At 32.3% G+C, this 22501-nt stretch overlaps 1 protein-coding gene across 1 annotated transcript in view; it reads left to right on the top strand.

Moving 5' to 3' along the window:
• LOC143205113 (protein O-mannosyl-transferase Tmtc3) overlaps nt 1-22501 on the top strand; it is a 292120-nt gene that overhangs the window by 173669 nt on the left and 95950 nt on the right. The window contains exon 2 of the mRNA XM_076418194.1: nt 3918-4054. Within this exon, the coding sequence (XP_076274309.1) occupies nt 3918-4054 (137 nt within the window). The remainder of the gene's footprint in view (nt 1-3917; nt 4055-22501) is intronic.

Here is a 22501-nt window from a genome sequence, read left to right as displayed (position 1 = left end):
CACATTGTTTGCCAGAACAGGTATTGTTCCATTAAACTTCAAATATATAAAAATGCGAATGCGCTAAACCCAAAAATTACCTTCTTATTGCTGTACGTCGACACAGCGAAGTTTGCTGTCTAGTTGCTTACACTTGGTCCACACATGCTGCTGCCAAATTAATCTTCAATCAAACTATAGATCCAAAATATTTAGCATGTTCTTCTTGTGGAATATCTTCGTTGTATAATTTTATCTAATTTTACCTTATTTTCTGAGTGTGTCAATTACATGAATGGAATTGGTTTGGTTCGTCTTTATTCTCCACTTGAAACTCTAAATATTTAAGTGATCATTAATATGGGCAAACTAACTCCATTCACAGTCACTAATATTGATTAAGCGGTAAAACTCCGATCAATCCCAAACATATAGAATGCGGTTATTTTCCCTCTTCGTGATATAGTTAATTAAATTAGGAAGACGATTGTTCAGGCTCTGCGAAAATTTTAATGGAGTACACAGAAAAAGACCATTTTTACCGGAACATTTATTGTTAATGGCTTTATATTTGCGAACGCCTATTTCCGGAAAAACCTATTTAATTAAGTTTACATGTGTTAACTCAATTTTCCCCTTGTGTTTTGTGCACACGATGCATAGCAAATGAACGTGGCCCGGTTCGCGATTCGAACGTATTCTTTTTTGCTTTTTTATGTCGTGTACCGGAGGGACACTCACACACTCACACAGACAAAGAGAGAGATCGGGTTAGTGTTTAAATTACATTTTCTTCGCGTTTTTGTCGCTCAACCGAATATGATTACCGTGCGGAACGTACCAACCCGTATATTTCCCAGTTTTTTTTTGTTTCGGTCGTAAAAAATATAAGTCAAATATACGGGCGGTAATGGTAGGTGAACGTTTAAATTCTGACATTTTTTCGGTTTAGATATTCAAATTATTCAATTCGCTTTGATTTAACAGATATTTAACGTCGGCCCACCATATCAATATGACAATTTTCTCTTCAGTTTGTTGCGATTTCGATTACGAGAACTCATGAAGTTTTTTTTAGGTTTTTGTACCTTTTTGTGTTTTTAGTATTCTGCACCACTGGAAATATTTCTACAGTTAACCTGTATTAAACATTATTATATACTGATCTTTCATTCTGCTCTTACCACTTTGTGTTGGTAATTGTCAGCATTGGGCCATAAGCCCACAGCTGAAAATATTTATTCATTTACTTTCACTATCACTGTTCATGTCAATTACCAAATAGTTGGTTTAAAATCTATCGAACTTGCTTAACGATTCTGAATGTTAATAATGCTGTCGGATGCAGTTTATCCAAACTCAAGGCATTATTGTAGATTTTACTCCTTTCTACGATGTAACTTTCTTGAGACATATTTGTAAGAAAAAGGTAAACATATATATTTAATTTATATTTAGGGAGTGGCAATATACTGAACAGTGATATATCTCGAATGAGTTACTAAAACGTATTAGTAATAAACCCTACGTTATTTTAAGTTTTACCTTTTACCTCCGTGTACTAGAGGGACACTCACAGACAAAATGACAGAGATCGGGATTACACTAAACTCATTTCTCAACTTATTTCCACACCACCTATGTGGTAATGTTCTAGGCACATCATTATATGTAGTGGTATTTCCTGGATCCCTAATCTACCTAATTAACAATCATATATTCCAGTAATGTATTTTAATTTCATTAAAGAATATATTTATTGTTTTATGTTTAGTTATTGTTTCTTTTGTGCCTGTATTTCCTTATTATGTCATTTTGATATCTCTGTATTTCTCATGAGTTCTCTTCTGTTACTTTTTGTTTATACCTTCATTCTTAAAACTAGGTTTAATCACTACATCCTCACTAATGCATTTGCCATATCTACAAACAGGTCTACGCACACAAATCCTTCGCTCTCTAAAATGCGATTTTCTACAGTTATTCTATATTAAACATAATTATATACTGACATTTTCACGTCTTTTTCCGCTCTTATCACTTTGTGTTGGTAATAGTCAGCAGTGGGCCGTAAGCCCACTACAGAAAAGTTTCATTAAGTTACTTTCGCGATCAGAATCACTATTCAAGTCAATTACCAAATGATTAGTTTCAAATCTGTCGAACATGCTAGCGATTCTGATTGTTAATTATTCTGTCTGATGCAATTTATCCAAACCCAAAGTGTTATTGTAGACAATACTTTTTTCTACAATGTATTGTTCTGGAAGCCTGTTTGCAAGGAAAAAGTAAATTATATAAACAAAAAAGTAATTTATATCTAGTGAGTGGAAAAACTCTAACTTAGCTTTTGGAATATAGCAATGACTGTTTCTACCATGAATATATCTACAATGAATTATTAAAAAATATTGGTAATAAAACCTACGTCATTCTAACTTTTACCTTTTACTTCCGTGTACCGGAGGGACACTCACACACAAAATGGGAGAGATCGGGTTAGTGTTTAAATTACATTTTCTTCACGTTTTTGTCGCTCAACCGAATATGATTAACGTGCGGAAGGTACCAACCCGTATATTTCGCAGTTTTTTTTTGTATCTGTCGTAAACAAATATTAAGTCAAATATGCGGGCGGTAAAGCTAGGTGAACGTTTAAATTCTGACGATTTTTCGGTTTAGATATTCATGAACGGGTTTTGATTGTTTTCCATTCAAAATTATTCAACACACTTTGATTTAACAGATGTTTAACTTCGGTGCGCCATGTCAATATGACAATTTTCTGTTCGGTTTGTTTCGATTTGTTTGTATTTTTTTGTCCCATTTTGTATATATAATATTCTGAACCACTGGGATATGTTTTCATTTTGAAGAAAGTTAATTTCTCGTCGCAATTGTCAAGCCTAAATGGATTTTTTTCTGTAGTACAGTTCATTTAATTACTAAGACTAAACTTTCTTAACTTGCGTCTAATTAAATATAATTTCCAGTAATTTCAAGTTCCAATAATCAACAAAGTATTGATAAGTTTAAATTACTATACTATTGAACATTATAACAAAAATATACTAAGTAAGATTATTTTCTCTATCTCTCAGATCTCCATCAGCTTCAAAATATCATAATAATAAATATAAATATGGAATAATAAATGAAGTAATATATTATTTTATATTAAAACAGAGCAAACATGAATAAAACAATTTTGAAATTAATATTTGTATTTAGCATGTATATTAAAGGAATGTATTTACAATAATTCAACACACCACTGACTTCAACACTTACGTCTATAAAGTAAATGATTAAAGTAAATGAACGCCTAGACATTTATCAATGTTTTAATATATTTAGAAATTTACTGTTAATAATTCATAATTTCTTCATTTCTCCTAGGTCTTCTACATATGCAAATTAGGTAGTTGGTTTCGTTTTAACTAAATATCTTCACTACTTCATTTATGTAGTCATATACATAGAGCTTTTTACCTACATTTTTAAATAAAATTGGATCGTTTTTTTGCTTATTTTTTCGACTCTACGATCTTTATATTTATATAACTGTTTTCTGTAAGTAGACGTATTTATTTCGAGCTAGTTTTTATATTCCCCCTGTATCTAGTTGCTGTAATTTAAACACGGAATAATTGTACAAATTTGCAATGGACGGAAAAATACTTCAACAACGCAAACAATTTCTGCACGACCATATATATTTTTTATGTGGACACAAACTGAACAATTTAACAACAGTACATTCCGGTCATGTAATTCTGATTATTTTTCAATTTTGTTTATTAATTTCTCTTATTTTAGGTAAATTTGACATTCCACACTACATATTTGTACATTTTTTGGAGTGTGCACTTGAATTATTAATAATTGTTTGATTGCATTTTATATCACGGTTTGACAATATTCATTTTAATTTTCAGGAACAAAGTCACAAGTCGTACCGACCATTATGCGTATTGACGTTCCGCCTCAACTACCTAGTAAGCCAGCTGGAACCACTTGGGTACCACCTGGTTAATATGCTGCTTCACGCTATAGTGTGTTTAATATATTTCAGGTATGTTATCAATAGTGATTTTATAATTTAGTCCTTTATAAATTGCTAACCAAACATATTTTGAAACGTTAGTTTGAAGGAGAGACTTGTGTAAACAACGGCTTCTGTAAATCTTTTAATTTATTTAGCATCGTTCGCTCTAATCAGTTTTTGCAGACCTCACATGTATACATAAATATAGACAACACGAAGATGCTACCTAAATGGAAGAAGATTGGTTAAAAGCATGGGCATTTCGTTGAAGTCCATTTCAAAATGACATTTGGAGTCAATTATCACATATTCATAAATAATTATTACATTCAAAAATTCATAGAAATATTATTTAGCTCCTAGAAAAATTGTTGTTTTATTATCTTTTTTTTTCGTTCTTTTGGTTTTTTAAGACATAATAATAAAATATCGGTTAGAAATAAGTCAGTATATTTAATAGATGGCATCAATACGCCAATTGCTTGAAAAATTAATTGAATTCCTCTACAGATAACCAAGTAAATATAGGATAATTTAACTTAATATGAGATCATAATTGCTTTTCAATAGTTTTATATGAGAATTCAGTGAACAGAAGAGTATTTATTATATTATGTGTTTAAAGTTACTAGTTTACTTAACAGAAATGTGTTAAAATAATTAGAGAACTATATTTATATATTATCGTTAAAAGAAAAACTGAACCATATTGTAAAAGCTATAGTGTATTCCCTGAACTATACGACTAATAAATATAATATCTAATAATAGAATAAAACCATAAAAAAAATTGTTACAGTATGGAACATAAGATATGCCTTGCCTCTATAAGATCGGTCTCAACTTGTCTGTCTACCGAGTTACTCATTCTTCATAATTTTTTTCAAGTTTTACCAAATAACCTGAAATATATACTACGATATCTCCTGGTAATATAAGTAAAGCATTAGTAAAGAATGTAAATGATCTGAGAAACTTTCATGTTCATCCCCTTTGAATGATTTTTCAGGCATTCATGAATACATGAGCTCTACTAGATCCATATATAGTATTCTTCTTTAAAGAAATGAGCCTCCTGTAAGTAGTAGTTTCGAGTAAGTTTTAAATGAAGGCACTTTAACAAATTTGTTTTTCGTTGGGCAACAAGATTTTCCACTATATAAGTACTGTTTCTTTTTATTTAGGTTTGCATTTAGGAGCTATTATTTTAGTTCAGTTGCAACTATCAAATAGTTGATCCAAAACTAAAAGTACACCGCCGTTTGCATAGGTTCTTTCGGAAGGGGATTAACTTCTAAAATTAAGAAATAAATATTTGAATAATCATTAATATGGAAAAACTTACCCCAATTGACAACAACAAAACACGCGGTAACGATCATACATAGTAAGTAGTAGTTTCGAGTAAGTTTTAAATGATGGCACTTTAACAATTTTTTTTTCGTTGGGCAACAAGATTTTCCACTATAAATTACCTATAAGGTTAAATCTCTATGTTCTCTGTGACAAAACTTTCGATCCTTTGTCACAGTGAATCTATAGATGCCAATGACACTTTATATGGGAAAACAAAATTATTCTTTTTTCTATTTTATTCACTGTAACGACCTTGAGGCATGCCGAATTTTACATCGTGTAATAACGGTCTACAAAATACCCAGAAATATAATCCCAGATGTTGAACACGGGCGGGGTGCCAGCAGCGCCAACTAGAACCCGAAAACGAATAGCTGGCGGCACCCCGAGACGTTTATCTGGGATGTTATTATTTCATTCATTCAGTGCTCAACCCTCTTTTGGTTTAGACCTGCCACCATGGAGTGCCCAAGCCTCGTCTCCAGGTAACACCGCTGCCATCCGTTTTATCATTTGTATTTTTCACATTTTTATATAGCCAATAAATAACGGTCACATAATGTAAACACCACTGTTTCATTTCGTTTTACCTCCATTCACCGAGCCACATCATTTACCCTTACCCTAAATCACAATTAACGCAAAACTTTTCAAGTTTTAGCGAGACTAATGAACAACAATTATTTTTTTTATATATATAGAAGATAATAGAGTTTATTTAATAGTATGGTATACTAAATAAATTAGGATGTTCTCCGGTCCTTTTGTAGTGTTAAACTCAACGAACAGTGCAAAATAAGCATAAATCACATTTCGAATTCAAGAACTGTAGAAGCGAACAAACAAATAAATAGAATCCGTCACAAGTTTGCAGGTCAGGGCCCTGAAACTTTGATATATTATTTGTCTATGCAGATTCGCAGGTTTGGCGTTCGTGAGCAACGGTCAGCCTTAAAGTCAATACCGACTGGGTGTGGTAAATAAAGGACGGTCTGAATATTCCACAAAGATCCGGGGTGCAGGAATTGATTCTAAAAATAAAACGTACCGCCCATCAAAGATGCACGAACCCCCGCTTTTTATTATCTCGAAATATATTAATATACGTTTTTCCGGAGCGAAACTTCAATGGGGATCAATGGAAATTACTACAATATAACGGGAAAACATATTTTTTCCCTTTTGAATGTGACTTCTTGTTTCATATTTCAAGATATTGTTTGTCTTCTTGGAATAAACATGAGGGATTTATTTTAATTTTTATCAAAACGTGACGGAGCATGATTGGTGTTAAAATTAGAAATACTTGAAAAGGGTTTTGATATCGGTAAACATGGTTACTAGAAAACATATTACTAATTAAAAAACACGTAATTATACTTTATTCTTATAGGCACATTATTCTATGCTCGTAGATTTCTCTACAATAATCAGGATACTGTAAACTGAAGGTAATTTCAGTTTAGCACATGCCCATTTCTAGGTCTTGAATCTCTTTCTTAGAAACGCTCTCGTGGCGAACTCTACGCAAGCGCCTTTACTTTGTTTTGTAACGTATTTTGAAATTTTAGTCTTATAGATTTTTCTTTGTGTATCGTTCCATAACCGAGAAATTTGGCCCTATGAAATTTGATAAAAATCTAACATGTTTACAATGGTAAAGGAAATACTGGGAACTCACTCATTTAATGACTAGTAAATATAATAATATGAAAATTATCATTAATATTTTATGAAATATTTTAAATTAAATGCTAATCCAAATGTACATTGTAATAATTGAGTGTTGTAAATTTTATTTACCGAGTAAATAAAAGATTAACATTATGATATTATTTACGAAAAGTTCAGAAACGATACTTATATTGTAATTATCTATCTCATATCAAGATCTTCATCTTGCATACCATCGTACTTTTCACCTGAAAGAACTCACCAGTCAATACATCATTATATTTACAAACCAATAATTTATTTACATATGCTTTTTTATAAAAATATATTTTGTTCCACCTTCAGAGTAGTAGTCATTAGATCCTTAGGGTGTAATTGATGTTTAATGTTATATGTTTTGTTTATTCGATTGAGGACAACTCCTACTGGTAAATTTGATCTTTTTAAAGTGCCGTTCTCCACTACTTATATTTAATCATATTAAAAAAAATATTTAAATATAGTTAAATATTTCTGTTTTTGATGGGTAAACCCCAATAATAAATCGACTACTGAACTCATTATTTGATATTTGACGTATTGTACATTTACTAACCTAAAACACCTTTCATATTACTTCTAGTACAATAGCATATTATTTCTCTCATACCCTTTGCAACGTTTTTATTTCAACAAAAAGAATAATTGTCTTCTTTGCTTCTTGCTATCGTTTTGAAATCTGTAGCTATATCGGGGTGAAATGTTGGCATATGTGGACCTCTACTTGATGTTCAACATGTTTTGTTACAAGTTTGGCGCTTAATATTGTGATAAACAAAATTGAAGCTGTTTGGATATTTTAACATTGTAAACCTTAACCTTATATTCCGTACTTCCATTTGTTCTTCCGTATTTTGAAAGCAATATATGTTACAATGCTAAGAATAACACAATAATTTAATTACCATTGTTATAAACCTGTTAATGCAACACATAATTTATCCAATCATTCTTTTTAATCTGCATATTCTAGGTTGTTTTCACTCGACCAACGGTTAATTTTAAAATGGCCGATTATACACTCTAGGTGGGGAAAGGATGAGCGCAAATATTTGCGCATGCGCACAATATTCCTTCATTACCTGCAGTTTAGAATACTCTACAATAGTCCCTCTACTCAAGTTTCAGGGTTGATTAAGGCCAGTAGCTTCTTACTACAAAAGCTTCTGTGTCTTCGCGAAGGTACTTAGTTTATTTTATACATTTTTACACACAACCTAACATCTTTATATATCTTCTAACTACGTACTACTATCATATTCCTGCATTTTCCATCGATAACAGTGAATGTATCAAAATGTGAATGATTCTAATCTCTAAATATAATTCAACAATTCTTAAATTCTTATCTCTGTCTGTCTCTCGCTCTAGAGTTGAAGAGTTTATTTGAGTGGTTACTAGGTAAAATATTTTTAACAAAAAAATTGAACCGACTTCAAAAAATAAATAAAGAACTCACTAAAAATTAGAAAATAATCAAGCTTAGATTTTTAACACAAAAAAAGCATTTTGAAATAAAATATGTACATAATATTCAACCTTAACCTACAGCTTAATTGACCTATATACTACACATATTTTATATTCTACTATATACACACTATTTATCTTAATACCTACCTAAACCTATTTATCTATTTACAATATTATTTTAACTACTACCAACTAATCACTTTGAAATCAGTTTGAAATGAAATGATTTTGTATTGTTTGGGCTCGGCAATTGTCTATAATATTTCTAGGAGTTCTTACATGCTACAGTTAATGCTTAAAAAGCAAACTGAATGGCCTGTCAACTAAACTACTTCCCATTTTCCATCACATCAGCTCAACTATAACTTTATACACAAATATCTGATTATTTTAAATAAAAAATATGAAAACTTTATACGTGCCTTTGATATTTGAGCGTTTCCCTCGATTTCCATAACCCCCCCATCATATCCTAACTTGGTTCCAATGAGACGGTTCTGGCTTTGAAATAAAGGAAGAATTCTGAAAATCGGTCTACAATTGACGGAGAAATCGGCGAACATACATTTAAAAAAATGTATAAGCCCAGCATAGAACCACCTCCTTTTTCGAAGTCGGTTAAAAACAGAAAGTTTTCCAAATTAATGTTGAGTTATTGAACATATACTGCTGATAACTAAATATTTGCGAGGCAAACAAGAAGCAGCAATTTTTTGCACCAGTTTATGCTAGTTAATTGATATATGTTGTGTTATATCGTGTGTAGTAACTGTTTATATTATAAAGGTTCGGTTAAGTTAAAATGATTAGATCAGAATCTTTTCTAAGTTCTAAGAAATTGCTAGTTCTAGTTGAGACAATAAAAAGTGTTTTCATTCTTAAACATATAAACCTTGATATAATTTCAACTGATATTTAATATCGTTCTAAGTTGTTTCTGTGCCTAACGTTCATTCAAATACTCACCCAACAATTTGACTACAAATGCACGTAAAAATCGTAATGCCACTTAAAGTCTTACGCAGATTTTATGAAAGCCACATAAATAATAAAATATTTTGGTATGTAGAAGGATTTTTTAATTACTTCTTACCTTAGCAGTGTTATTAACTTTATGATGTGGATAATGACTTGTTCGAGGAATATTATTATGCAATCACAAAACCTCAGTATTTGCTTAATAAAATCTCTTAGGCTCCTGTTTACTTATTTTCGCTAATATTGCCATGTACAATAGCAGAATGGTCTGGTTTTGTACTAACGCAACGCTGTATCAGTTCAAAAGACCTCTCTATGGAGGTTACCATTTCTGTGCCGCAGGATGTTAACAGCCACTCCTCGGTATGTTGTTCTAAAACCGCTGAAATATGCCCAAATTGCTCTTCTGGGTACAACCAAGGCATGATTGCTTCTAAATAGGAAATTCAACATTCTTATTTTCATAAGTTTTCCATCAAAGCTCTGTGTCTTATATTATTCCTAATTATTTTGCTTTTACATACATCATATCCTAATATGAATGAAATCGTATAATACCATCACCAATGGCATAGAAGTTTCACGAACTGGACATTCCCCATCCTGAAGAACATGACAAAAGGGTTATCCGATTCTGTCTTCGTCCAGGCATTTTCTCGTTTATTTTATTCACTTCTCAAATTATGTCTTGTGAAATCCCGTGATTCACAAGGCAATTCCCAATATCGATTAAGCTTTAAAGACTTAAATATGAAATAAAAATCGTTGACTCAACTTCCAAGAAATATTTCGTACCAAATATGGCACTTCTGCATCTGCCAAGAATAGTTTCTTCACTCCTGATCTAGTTCCAGGATGTCCTGAAGAATTTTTATGATTCCTGGTGGATCGATAACTCTAGGTTTCTTGAGTGAATAGAATAGGAAAAATACAGTGGTCGAAATGTAGTAATGATTATAGCTGCCTAACAAGATGACCAAAAGCTTATTCCGAGCCGTAGTGCCATTCGTCTTTTGTAACCTAATATTCGTCCTTAAGGAGACTGTTGGTGTTTCAGCGATATTTAGAGAGAATCATTTCTGTAATCTTTAGCTCATCTTAGGAGTGCTTTTGTTTTAGAATATAGTATAGTTGTTGTATTAGAATATAACATATTAGAACTATTAAAAATCATACTGGTACAATCAAAAACTGCGAGTAAATTTCACTCACACTTAAGAGAAAACTTACTCTTGAAATATGCTATAATCAATCTTTCGTCATCAATTTCTGAAAATGTTGAACTCAAAAATGTTTCTACAAACTACTTCAATATTTTAAATGTATATCGTAGCGGGGTACTATGCGATGATAATAAAAATTTTCTTAAGATGGTTAATTAGTATTTCATATTTTGTCAGTGAGACTAAGTAAAGAAGAACGAGAGCAAAGAATAACATCTAAGATTTCAAATGCTATATTTAAATAACATTTATTAAGACCACCCATCAACGTCGTGAAGGTATATTTTATGTATTACAATGTGTCTTTAAAAAAATATATGCAGTCCCATGTCTGCATAGCCCGTCGCAGACTCATTCAGTTGGTTGGCAACGTGTGAGGATTGGAGGAATTTTACTAACCCTTATCATTTAACTCACGATATCCCTGACTATCTTCCTGTCGACCGTGTGAAATGGATTAAAAATCACAAGGAGTATTAATACGCTATATATAAACATTCTCTTATCTAGCTAGTAACCATTGTTGGAACAAGCTTTTTTATTATCATGGATAGTTTTCAACATGTTAATTCCTTCTCCAACACTGTTAGGAAAATAGTAAGACATGATAAGAATTGCAAACAAAATATTTTAAAAATATATCCCTTTTATGTCAGGGTTTTTTAAAACTTTTTTAAACAACCTTTGAATTCAACTTTTGGAATGGGTTTTAAGGTCCTTTTCGAATCCATTTCAATCCCAAAAAATCATCTTTTTTCTCATTTCCTTCCATTTCTTTCATTCTATCTTTTAATATCATCCATAGTTATTTCGAAACGATATTTTCCAAATAGTTGTTATACATAAGTCAGAGATATAGCCAGAAGTCCGATAGAGCTAAAATGGACGAATAGGGCGTTTGAGGAAATAAAAAAAAATTGAGGAAAATAGCTGATTTTTGGTGAAAATGTAACTTCTCTAGCTTCGCACATATTCTTCAGAATTGTTTTTATTACTTTATCTTATTTATCTATTATCTTTATCTATTATTTTTTATTAGATACAGTTAGATATTTTATTAGATTAATGTATACATTAATTAATTACTACTTTTCTTTTAACATTTGTAAGCATTTTTTACAATTGACTGTGGTTTGGTTTGGTATTTTGTTTTGTTCCGATCTTCTGATTTCCTGCACGTGGCTATGTAGTTGTATTTCTTCTGCTTAGGTGTGATTCAATAACTTTCTTTCATATTTTTGTTATTAATCTCTTAGAACTTCAACATCTGCCCGTGGGCAATAAGTATTTTTTTTATGATTTCTGTTATTGTATAACGGAAATATAACTATATGTAGAAAATCGCTTCAGTAAGTGATTTGCTGTACAAACTTATGATCTAATTCTTAATCTAGAGACTATTCTAACGTACTCTAAAGTTCCTAACTTATTCTAAAGATTATTCTAATTTTTTCTAGAGATTATTATATCTCACTCTCTGTGTATATTAATCAGATCGTATGATAGTATGCATTTGAGCCTACGCACTTCACTGTAATTGCCCACATTTAACTGTTTGGCGATTTTGGAGAATGCACTAACAGTTTTGCAGAGTACTTTGCACTAACCACACTCACACTGTTATGTTCCAAGGGGATATCGCTCTGAATTAGTTTATTGGAGACGAAATATGGGGCATCGCCGATGGCTCGCAACACTCTGTTCAGGAACCTCTGAAGTAATACCTCACTGTTCAATACCATAAGTCCAAATGGGCCTAAATATTGACTTATAAAACGTAAAATCTTGTTATCTAATGATAACTTATTAGATTTATGCCCTTATCAGCCAATATATTTGGTTTAGTTTAAGCCCAAGCTATTCGCATTTTGTTATCATATGGTTTTTCTATGTTAAGCGTCGATCAAAATGCATCTCAGGATATGTAATATATTTCATGTTTTAAGACGAAATATTGGATAACTTCTTGAATACATTTGATATTTAGATAATTATACAGTGATACACATTGTTAATTAATCGAAGAGCTTTGTTTTGGCAGCATTGGATTACTAGTCGGTTTGTTGTGTTACTACAACCCCATATTTGCACATTATAAGTCCAAATAGGCTTTATTCTTAATTGATAGATCAGTCTCTTTGATTTTAAGACAAATTGCAAGCATATTTCGCCTAACCAGTACTGTAGTTATTATTGTAATTATTCGTAAATATGAAATTATTTATTATGTTACTATATACGTCCCAATTTATTACCAGATTTCAGCTCGTTTTTAGCAGATTCTTTAAAAACTGCCAATATATTTGATACTGTATTATCATAATAATGAAAATCGTTCGTGATATATATCAACTTTATCATGTTCTAACGGAAAATCGATTATGATTTAGCATAAAAGAGAGCTGTTTTTTTATGGATGTATGAAGGCGAACCTATGAATATTTAATCGTCAACGGAGAAACACTTCAAAATATTTAACAGTAAATAGGGACGTTTATTTTAGATCACGACTCGGTATGAATGAATATGTCATTTTGTGATAAAGGATAAACATGGCGGGGGTACCCTCGTCATTGATTCTGAGTGAAATTATTTGTTTCGAATTATTATAGTACCTCCTTGACGCTACTTGTCCCGCGTCATCTTAATCCCAGTAGGCTTAATGGTTAACTATTTCTATAACAGGTGGTTTTCATGGGTTACATAGTAGAATAGTTCCAATTTAGATTCCGGTCTGAATTATTTTTGTAGATATGGCTTATAAATTTAATTAAAATGGTAATTAAGATGGAGTTGTATGAAATGTTTAGTTAGGAATATAATTACAGAAACAATGAATGTAGAGAAATAATGAAACAAAAAAGGTTAAGTAGAACATACCGGCAATGGTGTGAGGGTTTTTCTATTATTCTTAATTGTCCAACAATCTGTTCAATAGGTAATAAATATTTCTTATGATAACTATTAACAGGTTAATTGAAAAAACCCGGCCTACCATAGTAAAATCAAATTTTTTGGCAAAATTGGTTTTTTTTATTCCGCATAATTCACTTCAAACGTGATACACTGATTATAGCGACTCTCCAACTTTTCGATACCATTTTTGTGGTACGATTTGTCCTTTACTTCAAAATAGGCCTCAGTTTCGGCAGAGGTGATCCTCTTCATCCGACAAAAATTTCTTCCCAGCGAGTATTCTTTTGAGATCTGAGAACAGGATATAGTCGCTGAGGCCAGATCTGGAGAATAAAGTGGATGAGGAAGCAATATATGGATTTTTGCCATCGTTCTTATTGACTGGCGACACGGCGCATTGTCTTGGTGAAGCAACACTTTCTTTTTCTTCAAATGCAGCCGCTTTTCGGCGATTTCGTCCTTCAAACGGTCCAATGACGCTATGTGAGAGTTGCTGTTGATGGTCCTTCCTTTTTCAAGGTAGTCAATGAAAATTATTCCATGCACATCCCAAAATACAGACGCCATAACCTTGCCAGCCGACTGTTGCGTTTTGGAGCGAGTTCATCGTGTGCAGTCCACTCGGATGACTGTCGATTGGACTTGTCGGAGTGAAATGATGGAGCCATGTTTCATCTATTGTCACATATCTATGCAGAAACTCGGGTTTATTACGCCTAATCATCTTCAAACACTGCTCCGAATCATCAACTCGTTGTTTTTGATCAAAATTGAGAGCGGCACCCACTTTGCACAGAGCTTTCTCATACACAAATATTCGTGATATGAATGATACGATGTACACGTTCAGTTGATATATTTAGTGTCTGCTATTTCATTCAATTTCAATTTACGGTCATTTGAAATTTAATTTTCATTCATTTTGTGGATTTTTTAAATGTTTTCGTCGTTAATAACCTCTTTTGGGCGTCCACTGCGTTCACCGTATTCGTTGCTCATTTCGCCACGTCTAAACTTGGCATTCCTGGGACATTGTGCGAAAACTCGGCATCAAGCCAAGATTTTGCTTCATCTGTATTTTTTTCCTTCAAAAAGCAATATTTTATCAACACGCGAAATTTATTTTTATTGCAAATTGCAAAGAAACGACCGCATATGGCATAGAAATATTGTTTCATCAAGACAACGCACCGTGTCACAAGTCAATCAAAACAATAGCAAAACTAGCTGCAACACTCAGCAACCACTGGTTGTTCACAGATCTCAAACAAACACTATATTTTTGATTTTTAAAATAATTTATTCTATTTCGACTAAATAAATACTCTTAGCTGAGACAATACATCTGTCTTGCCAATAAAATATAATATAAGTAATTTTTGCGTGCAGGATAATGATAAAGTGCTAGTAATATCGTCCAAATATTAGTACAAGTCATAACCGAATTTCAAAACAAAAAAAAATCGAAACCGCAAATCATAACAACTTGAACTTTTTTAATAATTCGTTATTAATTTAGCTTTCCGAAAACGTTATTCGACGTAATCTCACATAGAAACCTCAGAACGGGATAACAGACAAAATTGATTCTGTTGTGTACGCTCGGACTGGGAAATACTCTTCAGGGAAATTCTCCAGACAGTCCCCCTCAAAATTTCCATTAGTTCCGCGGCATACCTCCGGCCTTTTCCATATAGCGGTTGAGTTATTTCGAAAATATCAAGTTTATCCCCGAGAGGGACTTTATTTCTATGTTTAACTTAATTAATTGAAAAACTATCGCGAAATCAAATTACGCCTTTCATCAGGGTTTCCAACGAAACATCGCGACTTCCATCATTGCAGAACTGCGAGAATTTGTTAGGCGCTTGCTCGCTTGTCTGCCAAATTTTATATTAAATACCTTTATTAATGAACCAAATCTGGGAAAATTAAATTTCGTTATTCAAGGGGGGACTTTATAATATTGTGTCTCCGGTATACTGTCCCGAAATTACCTCGTTAACTTAGTTTCGTATTAAATATGCCTGATATATCTTCCTTATGCAAATTCGGTTACAATGACTGACTTAGCTGAATTTAACGCAGTTATATCAAGAACTTCACCATGTTTGATATTTTCGACGTAATGAAGACAGTCTCGGTGTCTAGTTAAACAGCAAAATAGTTTTATGTAACATTCTTTCTAATATTATTGGGATTGAGTAGATATAATTATAGATAGATAAAATTAAACGAGAAAATATTACGTATGAGAAAAAATCGCAGCGTATTTGCGATTAAATGACGTCAGTTGCAAATAACTTTGCAAGCAGGGATCGCAAACAACAATCTACCAGCGTTGCCAACTTGTAGGAAATTCCCCAATCTGCGTGGAATCTCATGTTGATTAGTAGCATTGGTAACTCATGGGTTAAAATATTTTATTTTTCTCTTTTCAGTGTTAGATATTTACTCAATAAATTACGCAGTTATTTTATTAAGTATTACATAGAATCAAAAACCATAATTGAAAATAAGGAATGTTTCAAGCCCTGGGTTTCGATACCTAGTCTAAATGATTTGGCAAATATTCAAATAAAATCAGAACAAAAAAAGTTGCTGGCCTGTTGGGAATCGAACCCGCGACCTCTGTGTGTGAACTTAACATTCTAACTATTACACCATAGAAACACTTTTCTACATCGTTTCTACGACCTCTCATATGATATAGTTAGTGCTTAAAGGCAAACAGAATGGCTTTTACACTGAAGTGCTTCCGATTTTTCGTCATATCACTTCACCAATAACATTATACTCAAATATCTGATTATTTTAAATAAAAAATATGTAAAAAAATTGCCTATACCTTTGAAATTTCAGGATTTCCCCCGATTTACACCCCTTCCCCCATCAGATCCTGACTTGGTTCCAAGGGGACCCTCTCGGAAGTGTACTTTTTGAATAAAAAAAGGAATTTCGAAAATCGGTCCTTAACTGACAAAGAAATCCGCGAACATACATTAAAAAAATATACATATAGAACATAGAACCTTGTCCTTTTTCGAAGTCAGTAAAAAGACTTAGGATTTAGGGATTATGCCATTAGAAACTATTCAAAAATTATTCAATAACCAGCCAAAAAAATATGGAATTAACTGAACATTTTAGAGAAGTGCCTTTTGAAGTACTCCCTATATTTGCCAAGTTTATTGCTATGCGACTTGTGCTTCTACGGGCAATCTAAGACACTGTCGCTAAAGTTTCATAAAATGTTAAGCGTTTAATCTAATTTATAAAAAGATCCATTTACTTTGGGTTATACATCTCATATTTTATTCTATAAGAAATGATTTATAGTATATTTATCTAGTTTCGGTATAACCACGTTCGCTATAAATTCTGAATGGATATTAAATATCTGAGATACGTTTTTCTGGCTGTGTTAATTTCGTACACAAACAAGAACAAGAAACCGGGGACTGATCCCCGGGTCTAAGCCCACGAGGTCCTTTATCTTTGACACACCAAACTTTTATTAAAGCCACAAATATCTTTTTCAATAAATCAGCTGGGAACCCCTTATTGCAGTCTTTCTCCAATTTTCTTATATATAAGAAAGTGGATTGCGTACGCCGACCCTTTTTTCGAGGGACAGATTTTTCTTGCTTGCTGAACAAACAAAAAAAGTTCCAAACACTTAATTACAAAATTTTTTGGCCCTTAAGCCTATTGGGGAGGATTTTCCAGTCTTTTTTCCGTACCGAACGAAATGAAATTCTATCTCTTCCGAAACTAAAAGGAGAATATTTGTAATTCCGCTCGTCGATTTCTAACGACCCTAAGTGGAAAGGAATCGACAGTTAGTTTTGTCAGCTTAGGGTTTGCTCCGATTATTTTTATATAAAGACGGGCATGTAAATACTTTTCTTTTTTTGTCTGTTTCGTCGATTATTCTCTTATTAGAGCTTTGAAGCATTTTCTGAATTAAATTAATATTTTGAAAGCATGTAAGTTTTGTTTTGCGTAGGTTTGAAGTTCTTGGATTCACCCAGGTTCTGACAGTATTGTCTGTCTGTTTATTTTCTCAACAAGAATCTACCCAAAGGAAAGCATGCCATGCGGACTAAAATTTTATTTTACCACGTTGCCAATTCTTTTAAATAATATGTATATATCAAGAATAAATGCGCTGCATTAATTTTAATCGACTCAAAAATTCATACTAATATATTAAAAATAATATCAAAACCTTTTTACAAAATTATTAATTTTTTATCATAAAAATAAAATATAGCAATATGTACAACAGGTCTAATTTATTCATTTATGTTTATAAAAGTTTATAGGTATTCGTTTGTCTTCTTAAAACTCGAGAATGTGCGGATTTGTCTAATTTTGGTTTTACAGTATTTGCGAATGTCGTTTATGTGACAAGAAAACAAAACCAGAAATGGTTGCAAGGAATATAGTAAAAATAAAAAATAGTAAGGCTAATAGTAATAGGTAATGAGTAATAAATACTGGGTGTAAGTGTCACTGTCATCAATATATTCACTGCCACAAAGATCTACATTTTTGTGGGTTATTAAATATTTATGGGTGTCTTCGTCTATTGTGTGACTAAAACTGTTAAATACTGACAAAACTGTTGAAACTACTAGCCGGTGTTATGAAACAGTGATTGGAATACATACTTAGCTTTTATATATTACAATTAATTAATTAATTTATTAATCTAATACGAATAAAATAATGAAGCAAACATATTATCAAATATCATTTATTTTAAAATTATTGTTTCCTGTTCGCTGCTGCCTCAGAAAAACCAACCATCAAGGATAGGTATGCTTAGTTTAGACGTGGTGATGAGCACTGAAGACGGTGAAAGCAGTGGACGCCTCAAAGAGGTTGTTACCGACGAAAACATTAGAAAATCCAAAAAATAAGTTTTAATGACCGTAAATTGAAACTGAATGAAAGAGCAGTCACTCTAAAGATATCAACTGAATGTGTACATCATATTATACACAAATATTTGGGTATGAGAAAGCTCTGCGCAAAGTGGGTGCGCGAGCTCACGTTTGATCAAAAGCAACGACGAGTTGATGATTCGGAGCAGTATTTGAAGATGATCAGGCATAATAAACCCGAGTTTTGCGTCGATATGTGACTATGGATGAAACATGGCTCCATCATTTCACTCGGAAGTCCAATCGACAGTCATCGAATGGACTGCACACAACTGCAAAAACGCAACAGTCGGCTGGCAAGGTTATGGCGTCTATATTTTGGGATGCGCATGAAATAATTTTCATTGACTACCTTAAAAAAGGAAGGACCGTCAACAGCGACTATTACATAGCGTTATTGGACCGTTTGAAGGACGAAATCGCCGGAAAATGGCTGCATTTGAAGAAAATAAAAGTGCTGCTTCACCAAGACAATGCACCGTGTCACAAGTCAGTAAAAACGATGGCAAAAATCCATGAATTGGGCTTCGAGTTGCTTTCATATCCACCCTATTTTCCAGATCTGACTCTCAGGGACTATTTCCTATTCTCAGATCTCAAAACAATGCTCACTAGGAAGACATTTTCATCGAATGAAGAGGTGATCGACGAAACTGAGGCCTAGTTTGAAACAAAGGATAAATCGTACTACAAAAATGGCATTGAAAAGTTCGAGGGTCGCTATAATCAGTGTATTGGCCCTTGAAGGGAATTATGTTGAATAAAAAAAACTAATTTTGCCAAAAAATGTGTATTACTATGGTAGGCCGGGGTAGGACCTTCAATGTAATTTTGCTATCGCCCCATTTGGACACATTATGTCTCAAAAGTGGTCTCAGTGCCTGGATTCATGGCAACACGCAAAATATTTCCTCGGTTTTGCCAATTTAAGTTAAATCTCTATACCTAATATTCTATTATTTATTGGGAGTTTTACTTACACTCTTTCGACAATATTCCATAATAAAATAGCTGTTTAATATGACATCGTTTTGTCGAAACGCATAATACAAATTTTTTATAAAATTTCTATAAAAGCTAGTACATAGAAAGACAAATTTATCAATTCTAACTTATTTTATTTGATGGGTAAATCGGATGCGAAAATTGATAGGCGTTGTACCCACAATATAATATTGATGCAAAGTAAAAAAAAGTACAAACGTTTCTTCATCACAAGAACGATTTAGTAACAATGTTCAAAATAGCATTGGATTGGCGGCAGCCATAATATCGTTATCTGTCCTGAAAATACCGTTGCTAAGTTTACCGCGTCTTCTAATAAATATATAAATATTACATTACAAAGTAGTGTCAAGAACTTCTCTCTTCTTAATGGAACTCGCTCTGTAATGTATTATTGTGAATATCTGATTGATGACAATCAGATTTAGATGTGCTAAAATTTTCTATCGAGTCTTCAATGTATGCAGGTTGATTCAATTTTTTAACTTACATAAAACACGTTTTGTGATATTTCTCTGACTTTTTACTTTTACAGGCTAATTTGTCTTTAAAATATAATAAATGCCAATTTCCAAAATTAAAATCAATAATAGAATAGAATAGATAATCATCTAAAAATTTACCAAATGCAAATATTTGATTATTTTTATAAAATATTAAAATTCTGAAATAATATATAAAACCTTTTTCCCTCATACTAAAAACAGACTATGTCACAAAAATGTATCGTTGCAAGTTATAATTCTATTTTAAAATTTTATTGTGATAATTTTTGATTGTAAATCGAAAAATAACTAAGGATTCAAAAGAAAACGCGTTTTTTTTTGTTCGAAATTGGCTTTATTCATCAACGTAATCTTCATCAAGAGCCACATAATCATTACAGCGCCGCTCCCACATTTCAATACCACTTTTGTAGAACGATCTATCCTTTGCTTCAAAATATGCCGCAGTTTCAGCGAGAACTTCTTCATTCTGTGGAGTCAGAATGGGGAAATATACCAAAAAATAATATTTTAAGCAGCACCAAAACATTTAAATGTATAATATATAGCAAAATTACTGTTGTGGTCTTATTATAGTAAAGTCGATGAGCTAAAGACTAAAAGACAGCTAGCTAACAATATAATAAAACAATCGTAACAACTTGTCTATAATATCAGCCTCAACTTAGTCCACGAATTGTATAATTTTTTTGTTGTATTAATGTATTTTTTTAAACATACTTGTTGAAGAAAGAATTTTTCTGACACTATGTGTAGACCCAAAAAAAAACCCATCTATATAGGCAGCCTTAAGCTCAAATATTTATTATAAATAAATGGACTGTTAAAATTGTTTGAGTAAATGAATTTAATTGGTGGTATTTTACAAACATCTTTTTAAATGACAACAAAATTTGGCTCCATATAAATTGAATGGCTTCGCACTACAACTTTTTATGTAGTTTAATCACAATTACCTTCAATGTAATTTTGCCATCGCCCCATTTCATCAGACACATTCTGCCTCAAACACCTTTGTGGGGCAACAAAACAATCGAAAAAGTGGTCTTAGTGCCTGAATTTGTGGGAACATGCAAAATATTTCCTCAGTTTCGCCTATTTAAGTGAAATCTCTATATTATACTCTGTGGTTTTATACCTAATATTCTATTATTAATAGAGCTTTACTTAACAACAATAAATATAAAATCAAACTTTGAGCTCTGCGGCTCTGAAGACCTTCAAGTGACTACAAGGTATATTAGTGCTCTGATCTGATCAAAGATCAAATATATGGTCCTCGATATATCTCAAAAATTAAATCTTACTAAAAATTGTTTATATAAAAAACTAAATTAAAAAATTTTAGCATCCAATATATATGAAATAATATTTTAAAATGTAAACTCGCATTATAATATCAAATTTCCTGGCACGAAACTTTATGTACAAAAAGTTTCGAGGGCATTTTCGGTTTACATTTTTCAGTAAGTATACACTCGCGTCCCATATCAAACCAGGCATCGCTGTCGCTTGATAATGAAGTTACAGCTATTGATTTTCTTGTTATCTTCGCCGTTTACCGTTTATTTCTAGAAAAATAACTCTTTTATGTAACGGGGCAATTTTGCGGAAACTTTTTTCTCGATAAAAGTATTCCACCAAGAGTAGATATTAAGCGCATTAAAATGTCGTTACGCTACCAAGAATTTTCTCTCTTTGTCCCGTCCACATTAAATATTGATGTTTCTAATGTGGGGAGACGTTTGGGGAACCAACAGCTGGGATGAAACGAGCTTTTGTCTATCAGTTGCTTTTAACGGACTGGTTGTACGCTCAAGGCCATCTGTTGCATACTTTATTATATTTTAACAAGCTTACGAGAACTGAATCTTCGTATACGTATCTTTTTACTTATGTGGTTATAACGATCTTAGAGAACATTGGAAGAAAATAAGATATAGCTAAAATTATTAAGATGGAGAAAAAGTAATTTCGGTTTTGCGACACTTCTGTGTGAAGATCTAAAGATATCTATTAAATTAATTAGAATCGAATTAGAAAACCACCACCTTGATTCACCTTCTTCTAATTAATATACTAGCAGAAACATAGTACAGCGAGTACTTTAATTTTGCGCCCAAGTCTAGCTAAAATTGACAGCTGTGAGCAATCAAGTCTAATTAAAGCTAATAGCATTATTTTATGGATTGCTAGTGCTAATAACCAAATGAGAGGGCTCCAAGCAGTTTCACTAGGGAGTTTATTCAATCAGAAGCTATTACTATTTAATCAAACTGAATCTAAAAGAAATGGAGCCATTTTTAAAACTATAACAGAGATTGTTAAACTGATAACTTGACAGTAAACCTA

Source organism: Rhynchophorus ferrugineus, unplaced genomic scaffold (assembly GCF_030347505.1).
Source record: "Rhynchophorus ferrugineus isolate W39M unplaced genomic scaffold, kcgeb_rfMv2 rfM11, whole genome shotgun sequence".
Classification (NCBI taxonomy): Eukaryota; Metazoa; Arthropoda; class Insecta; order Coleoptera; family Curculionidae; genus Rhynchophorus; species Rhynchophorus ferrugineus.
This window is presented reverse-complemented; position numbering and strand designations above follow the sequence as displayed.